Source organism: Leptonychotes weddellii, chromosome 5 (assembly GCF_054177405.1).
Source record: "Leptonychotes weddellii isolate Sample4059 chromosome 5, ASM5417740v2, whole genome shotgun sequence".
Lineage (NCBI taxonomy): Eukaryota > Metazoa > Chordata > Mammalia > Carnivora > Phocidae > Leptonychotes > Leptonychotes weddellii.
In genome coordinates, this window is record NC_138373.1 from 124,606,085 (window position 1) to 124,615,005 (window position 8,921).

At 39.7% G+C, this 8,921-nt stretch overlaps 1 protein-coding gene across 3 annotated transcripts in view; it reads left to right on the forward strand.

The window, feature by feature from the left end:
- Positions 1-6,139, forward strand: part of SYT1 (synaptotagmin 1) — a 479,618-nt gene extending 473,479 nt beyond the window's left edge. For all 3 annotated transcript variants that reach the window (XM_081822128.1, XM_081822125.1, XM_081822126.1), the window contains 2 exons: positions 567-700; positions 5,125-6,139. In XM_081822128.1, coding sequence (XP_081678254.1) covers positions 567-700; positions 5,125-5,331 — 341 coding nt within the window. In that variant the 3' untranslated portion in view covers positions 5,332-6,139. The remainder of the gene's footprint in view (positions 1-566; positions 701-5,124) is intronic.
- Positions 6,140-8,921: the final 2,782 nt, after the last annotated feature.

The following is an 8,921-nucleotide window of genomic DNA, read 5'->3' on the forward strand; positions in this document are numbered from 1 at the left end:
TGAAAACAGCAATGATCGGTTTTATTCACTGCTGTATCACTAGGGCCTAACTAATATTGATTGAGTAAATGAATAAATGAATGCATGAAATGGCTTCTTTGTCCTTTCTCTGTCAGGAGTTTTATTCCCATGCAGTGGTAAGCTGCAACCAGTACTTTGCCAGCTCAGAAGAGCCAATTGTTAATATTTCAGGGATTTGGTAAGCTAGTTGTTAAACTACTTAGTAGCTTGAAATTAGCCATGCTGAGAGTATTTCTACCATGGACATTGGCAAATGTTACATGTCAAGACTTTTTTTTCCCCCAAATTGCTGGTTCATTAGCACACAATAGCTCTCATCCCCTAAATCCAGCTATAAATATTGAGATATCATGGCAAAAAACCTGGCCCATAGGTTACTTAAAATCTTTCAGTAAAGAAGGCTTACACTTACATTTTTTAAAAAATATTAAATATATGCTATAAAATGATTTCTCTGTTGGGAATACTCGAGTTTTTTAATAAGCTAAATTATAATCTAAAATATGTATCTTTGATCTCCTGAAGTTTTTGTTTCTGTTTTTCAGATCCTTATGTGAAGATCCATCTGATGCAGAATGGCAAGAGGCTGAAGAAGAAAAAGACAACAATTAAAAAGAACACACTTAACCCCTACTATAATGAGTCCTTCAGCTTTGAAGTACCCTTTGAGCAAATCCAGGTAATGCCAAATATAAGTTTGTCTTCCCATTCAATTTTATTTCTTCAGACCAGATAAATGAAAGACATAGACCTTGTAAATTATCAGTGCACATGCCTTCATTAGAGTTGCCATTCTTACTCCCATGCACACTTGATATTCAAGCTACATCAAGAAGGAGATGATAAAATTTACAGCACAAGATGTGCTGACTCATCAGTCAAAAACAGCGGACATTCTGTAGAGCAGAAATAAAGTAGGAAGAAGAAAATCAACAGAACGACTCTGCTAACTCAAAAAGTACCATAAAGATTAAAAGGCCAAGAGAAAATGAATTTTCACTATTCGTTCCCAGCCCACAATATGGAGTTCTCCTTATCCCAGCCTTATGCCAAAAAAAAAAAAAAAAGAGAGAGAGATCAAAGAAATATTTTGGTTGATGCTAAATATGCAGCATCTTTAATCTTTCATTATTAAAAGGTGATTAAAAATAGAAAAATCAGAGTAAGTCGTATTTTAATTGTTTAAATTTAGCTTCCTGTTTCTGAGTTGGAATGGATGCATATTTTTGCAAAGATGAAAACTTAATTTGCTAGATAATAATTGTTATGATAGGGAGTATTCTATGAAACGAATCTGTGGATAACATTGTCAAAGCAGGATGCTACATGTAGCCACAATAATGGTATATGATCTTAGGATTTAGCATTTTTTTTTAAAGATTTTATTTATTATTTGACAGAGAGAGAATGAGAGAGAGCAAGCACATGAGAGGGGGGAGGGTCAGAGGGAGAAGCAGACTCCCTGCCGAGCAGGGAGCCCGATGCGGGACTCGATCCTGGGACTCCAGGATCATGACCTGAGCCGAAGGCAGTCGCTTAACCAACTGAGCCACCCAGGCGCCCCGGGATTTAGCAATTTTTAAATAATTTTAGGTTCTCTTACCTTCTATCCATAATGAGACTATTGGAACTCAAAGTTCACATCCAATAACTATCGGCTATTTCTTACTAATCTTTAATGGATATTGGATATTAGAAAGTCAGATGCCTTAAAGCAACACTACTTTTACATTTTATTAAATAATTGATATGGGTCTATCTTCTCAGTCCTATAAAAGTTTACCCACAACATGAAGGAGAAGTGAAGGGTAGGCATCAAAACTACACCATGGAAATTTCTAAAGGTCCAGAATATAAAACATCAGGAAATATTCTTTATTTTTACTTTAATCTAGAATCTAATTTAGAGTACAGTATCTTAAGAACAAATCATACCTTTATCCCATGAAGAAAGCTAATATAATAGCTACATTTATTGTATATTTATTATGAGCTTAGGCCCAGTTTAAGCACTTTACATACATAATCTCACTGAGTCTTTACAATAACCTTATGAGAGAGTTTATTATCCCAATTTTATATATAAGGAAACCGAGGCTTAGAATCTCCTCACATATAAAATAGGAATAATAGAATCCACATCAAAGAGATTATGCATATAGAAGCCCTTGGAACGGTGAACACTCAGTAAATGGTTCCCATCACCATTATTACTCACACTGTTAATTTTGTCTCTTTTTCAAATTAACATTTTATTAGAAAATAGATCTAACAATAAAATTAAAACAATATATGAAACAGTGCTGTCTACTAGAACTCTCTGTGAGGATGGAAATGTTTTATCATCTGTGTGGTCCAATTCAGTAGTCACCAGCCGCAAGTAGGTAATGAGCACCTCAGTCACTAGTGTGATCAAGGAACTTTATTAATTTTAATTTACTTCAATTTATATAGCTACATGTGGCCAGGAGCTACTTACTGTATTGTATAGGGCAGTTCTTTAAAAATCACCAGCAATCCACCATCTTCACATCACTTCATGGGATTTATATAACCTTTCTCGTGCACATTTTCACATGGTAGTAAATTGCACATATTTACTTTCAACAGTTGTTATATAAGTAAATGACATTGCAGAGGACACTGATCCCCTGTCCCCAGTCATCTGTTTACTAGCCTGAACCAGTGGGGTCACTGCTTTGGACCCACTGGCAACCCCCGAAGATATCCAATTTTCTCCAATTTATTTTGCAATATTTGTTCAGTGAACTCTTTTTTGAGTTCTAAGAACTTACTCCTGTGGAAACTTAACACCTCCTGGAGTTTTGTTTTTTAATACTGCAAAAACAATACAAGGCGGGGTATTGTGGTGAAAAATCCTATTGTAAATTTTCTTTGAGTTACAATTCTACACCTATAAAAAAAAAAAGGAAATGTTCTTTTACAACTATAAATTGCAGCAAATGTAAATATATTAAAAATGAAGAGGGGTGGGCTGGGTGGCTCAGTTGCTTAAGCCTCTGACTTGGGCTCAGGTCATGATCTCTGGGCTCCTGGGATCAAGTCCCGCATCAGGCTCCCTGCTCAGCAGGGAGTCGGCTTGCTTCTCCCTCTGCCTCTGCCTACCTCCCCTGCCTACCCCACCTGCCACTCGTGGGCCATGCACGCCCTCTCTCTCTCAAATAAATAAAATCTTAAAAATAAATGAAGCACATTAAAAACAAGACCTATGCTGGGTTTCTGGGGCAGCGTTTTAGAGTATTCTGTCAGGACAGAGAGAACCTGAGCCCATCATAGATTACGTTAGGTATGGCAATAATGAGCCCATCTTTGACTGCATCCCTCCTCTTTCTCAGCTGCTTGTCAGTTTGTCCTTTTCTTTTTTCTTCCTCTCTTTTCTTTTTTAGTTTTCCCCAGGAGACTGCTTTCCTAGTTTTCCTAGAGAAACAATTGAGCATTTTACATACTAAAATAGGGGTCTGGGTTTCCTTTATTCTGAGGTTATAAGATTATCTGCTTTCTATCTGTCTCTATCCCTGTGAAATATATTATGAGCAAAATATGCTGATTTCCAAAAGTACGTGTAAATGTTATAACCTCCAAATGTATAAATAAACTACATATGCAGCTGCAAAAATTAATCCAAGGCCTTTAGAAGGATATTGTCTTGAGTACTATGAATCAGTCCCTTCCTAGATGAAATAATCAAAACCCACTCCAACCATTCACTCCAACCTCCAAAAACCCCATTTTGCCTTTGTGCATAATGTCCCTAATTAACTCCTACCCCCCATTCCCTGCAATATGATTTCATCCTGATGAATTTGCTCAGGAAAAGTTCTGAGAATTTTTCTGAGAACCAAAGTGATTCTGTTCTCTGTTCCAAATACCATCCAGTGGATAGATGATGCCCTTGATAATGGAATCAGTCCAAGGCTGCACAAGGGAAGATGGTTTGTTTCCTTTATTGCCAATGTGTTGCATTTTACATTCTAAATTCCACTTTCAAGAGCGGTCATTTTCTCTGCTGTGAAGCTGTCCATGGGTGCCATCTCTTAGCACGCTGGTACAATAATGCAGTCCTCAGAGTACAAAGTCCATAAAAGAGCCAGAACTCAGCAGGAGCTTCATTTGGCCCTGGCGTCCATCATTACATTTTCTGTTCCTTTTAACTCTGGCCACCAAATGTTATGCATTATATGTTATTCTAAAACTCTTCCTTTATCTCTGCACTCAGTTTCTAGATTACAGCCATCACGTATTTTGACGAAGCAAATCCATTACTTAGGAAGCAGAACTAAAATGTGCTTTCAAAAAGTGTGTCTTTCATATCATAATAGCATGGGTTTGCTTTCGTTGATTCAGGCCGTACTAAAAAGTAAGTTATTAAATAAACTCTCACAATGTAATGGAATAACTGAAGTAAATCTTGTGTGGCCTAAAAGGTTATTTCCATTTGAGATCAGCGCTGGATATGCAACAGTTACTCAGCAAATGTTTATTGGGAAAATATATAAATGGGGAAATTATCTTTAGTTATTACTCTTTAAAGATTTTCACCCTATTGTCACATTTAATACTCACAGTAATCATGTGATTATTGTACTGAATACCAATGCCAGAAATCTTGCTGATGAGACAGTTGAAACAAATGGACCTAGAGGTGGACACAGTTGACAAAGACAGAAGGCCTGGTGGAGTATAGCACAGACTGTGAAAACCAACCCACTCATTCCTTACATGACCCCGGGCCGGGGACTTCACGGCATCTTCTTTGTGAAATGGCAGTATTTTTAGTAGGATCTATTGTGAGAAGTAACTGAGTAGTTCATGTAAAAGAAAATTTAACGTGTATTCAGCATTTTGAAGAAGCTGAAGACGGTGATGACGGTGACGTCGTAACGGCGAAAGGGGGATTGGACTCAGGTTTTCACATTCAAGTCATTTGCAGTCTTGGCCCGAGACTGGTTCTTATTTCACATTCAAGTCATTTTCAGGCTTGGCCCGAGACTTGAGACTGGTTCTTATTTCCAGTTGCTTAGATCTCAAGGCAGCTTTGTAAGAGGGTGGGGTGATCAGTGTTTCTTTTGTGTTCTCTTTCAGAAAGTGCAAGTGGTGGTAACTGTTTTGGACTATGACAAGATTGGCAAGAACGATGCCATCGGCAAGGTCTTTGTGGGCTACAACAGCACTGGGGCGGAGCTGCGACACTGGTCAGACATGCTGGCCAACCCCAGGCGACCCATCGCCCAGTGGCACACCCTCCAGGTAGAGGAGGAAGTTGATGCTATGCTGGCAGTCAAGAAGTAGAGGAAAGAAGCCTTTCTGCGTTTGCCCACATAGTGCTCTTTAGCCAGAATCTGTAAATACCTCAGTAATATGGGTCCTTTCATCTATCCAGCCATGCATTCCTAACACAATTCAGTGGTACTCCAAACCCTGTTTTAATTTGCACAGATTTAAACGTAGAGAGCCCCTAAGTCCTCCATCATGCCACTGCCCTCCAAATCTACTCTTCTTTTAAGCAATATGATGTGTAGATAGAGCATGACTGCAATTATTTATTGTATCACACTGTTGTATATACCAGTATGCTAAAGATTTATTTCTAGTTTGTGTATTTGTATGTCGTAAGCGTTTCCTAATCTGTGTATATCTAGATGTTTTTAATAAGATGTTCTATTTTAAATCATGTAAATTGACTGAGATAGAGGAGAGCTGATAATATATTATACGGTAAATATAGTATTATCTGCATTCCAGCAAAAATACCAACTCTTAAGGCACTAGCACAGTCAAGCTGACGTCTTAAAGGACAACTTAAACCTGAGCTTTCTATCGACCATGTGAGAACCAAGATACACTGACACCACATATTTGATGGGTGAATCCAATTTTGTAGAATTTCTTCACAGGCAAATTAGCATGATCTGAGCAGCATCCAGACTGACCTCCAGGAAGCATAGCCACAAACCAGAACAGCGTCTGTCTGTACATATCTACAAAGCTAAAACCAGGGCTTCACTCTTACATTTGAGGAAGCAACTGAACAGGAGTCAGTGATTTCATATAACTGCATATAGACTAACAACATGATGGTGTTCCGTGTGTGTGTGGGGGGGGGGGGGTGGGTGGGTGGGTTTGGGTGTGTGTATGGGTGCATTTGTTTGGGGATGGGGTGGGTGGGAAGAAGCTGAGGGCAGAAGTCAGCATTTCTGAAATATTGCCTGACTATTTAAAAAGAAAAAAAAAGTAGCTCTCCGTTATCACCTTTATACAAATGTGCATCCTGTGAATTCTGCTCCAGATTTCATACCTATAATAATTCCAAAAGGTTTGCACATTAGACTTTGTAACAAAATATTTTATTATACAAAACCATATTAGAAGGAATGCAGAATATTTTTAACACAGCAATCTGTGCTTATTACACAAAATTACTTTGTGGTAAACAGACAGTATTGTAATCCCGTCAAAAGATGAAAAAATAAACAATTAGCCATAGTTCTGAATGCACTTCAATTAAGCCAAAACAGACAGCTGGTGATCTTTTTATATGCTCTTTTTACTTAAATAAGTTTTCATTTGTCCTTTAAAAAAAAAAAAGGTGAAACAATACAAAGAACAAGTTCTAGCAAACTGAAGCAACCTCTTATGTATACTAGATGCTCGATTTAGGAGGAGCTTTTAAATGTTCGCAATGTCGTTATGTAGTAAATGGCACTATTACGAAGCTACTAGTCATTCCCTAAGAGTCTTCAAGGACTGCTCTGTGTAACACTGTGACTGCCGTGTGTGCTTAGACACGTAGTTTCCTCAGTGGGTAGCGCTCAGTTTATTCCGTGGTGATGTTGCAACAATACTGCCATTCCCGTCTACTGCACTGCCCAGGGTGTGTGTAGCACAAACAGTCCCCACTACTAAGGACCAATTCAGAACTGAAAAGCTATGCATAGGACAAGAGAGATACATAGAATGGGGTGAACACACAGCATTTCGTCAAGCACTGTGCAATATTCCGTATATTTCCCCACTCTGGTAGACGACCGCTTTGTGGAAGGGCAGCCTATTAGCTCACGCTGCATCCATGCGCTTCTGTGACCCATTTCCACTCCTAGGCCACAGACAGCAGTGATGCCCTGAGTCACACAGTGTCTCCAAAATGGGAACGTTTATCTTCGCGAATACCAAAACAAGATGGAGGAAAACCAAGCGTTAGTCTCATGTTCAGATTCTAGGATATCATGCCACGTTTTTTAAAAACTACAGAGAATTCAAAAAGGGCTGATGGGAGGCTTCACACGCGAGGTTGGCTGTTTCCTGATAAAACTAGAATTCCTGTCATTCTTCTTTTCTCATCAAAGAAGAGGCAAGCTCTTGGCCTTTCAGCCCAGTCAGGGCAAACTCATCAGGACTGGGACAGACACAAAGGACAAGGGAGTATAAACTCTCTTCTGTGGATGGCCCGTACTTTTTAAAAACATAGATAACAGAAGATGCACAAGTCATGATGTGAGATTGAATATCAGTTTGAACAGAGTCAAATGAGAGTCTTTCCAATTTAAAAGACCAAACCCTACCAAAGAGAGGGAGTCGACTGACTTTTAAAAATTCCTTCAACATCAGAAACTGACATTTAATTTCACTGTATTCAGCTTTAAGTTGTTCACACTGAAACAACACTTTCAGGCAAGCAGGTTCGAGCTGCCGAATACACATTATTTCTCGCATTAAAGTACTACTAATGCATTCTCTTGCAACACTGCCAGACATGGGACTGTCACCATAGAATTAGTTGGGACTATGCCATGTTTCACCAGTCAGTGACCGAACCTGCTTTAAAGACCAAGATTCATCCTTAGATAGGCCACATGTACCTTTCTGACAAAGCTGTGTAAAGTATTAGAAGCTGATGCTCTAGAAAGATCCTAGTTGCCTTTGTGTATATTTACTGCCTGCTTGAGTGTTTCTATGTGTGGGTTTTCTCTGTATCTTGTAGAAATGTTGGGGTGTTCTCTTCTGCCATATGGCTCGTGGCCCGCGAGCCAACTACTTTAGCTGTATTTACCTTTGTTTTTGATGAGGTGGTTTAAATTTTGTTTTATTTTGTGTAGTGACCCCACAGTAGTTTTCTGATTGTTGTTAAAAATGACTTAACATATTACATGGATATTCAATAAAAATGTTTTATTTCCTGTTGATGCTGCCGCCTTTCAACTCTTTCTCTTCCTTGACTGCTGGGTCAGAGGCCTGTGGACTTCAGGGGCTGCGGGAAGCAGTGGCCACTGAACAAAAGCCTGCACTGACTGCCGGGCCCTGAGTCATGCCTGTGAATACAGAACGGCTGACTGATGTGGAAACAACGCTCAGAGAGCACGGGCCACCCTGCCCAGCGCTCCCCGGTCTCCATGAGTTTCTCGCTTCCTGTCTATCAGCAGTTCATCCGGTACACATGCAGGCTTTCTGCTCTGCCCAAAAGGTGTCCTCCAGGGTTTTTATTCTACGGCCTGAGTCACATAGTGTCTCCAAAATGGGACTGAAAATAAGACTTTTTAAATTCCGTTCTCAGAGGGTAGCATGCCACATTAAATTCCCTGCCTCCCGCAATGACTAGGTAAAACAAGTAAACATCTTTCCTCCACTAGATTCGACATTGAGTACCATGTTTTTACTGGAGGCTGGAGAGACAACAGATGATGTAATAAGCCACCTCTGGCCCCAAGGAGCCCACAGGCTCACACAGACACGTGAACACACCATCACAATACATAAAGATGGCACCCTGAGTCTCTGAGAACCTTCTCTAGACCAATCACAGTGGACGCCACAGTGTGCCAACCTGATCCCCCTTCAACACTGAGGCACTCAGCCTGCAGCTGCTAGAAGCCTTGCCTGATGGC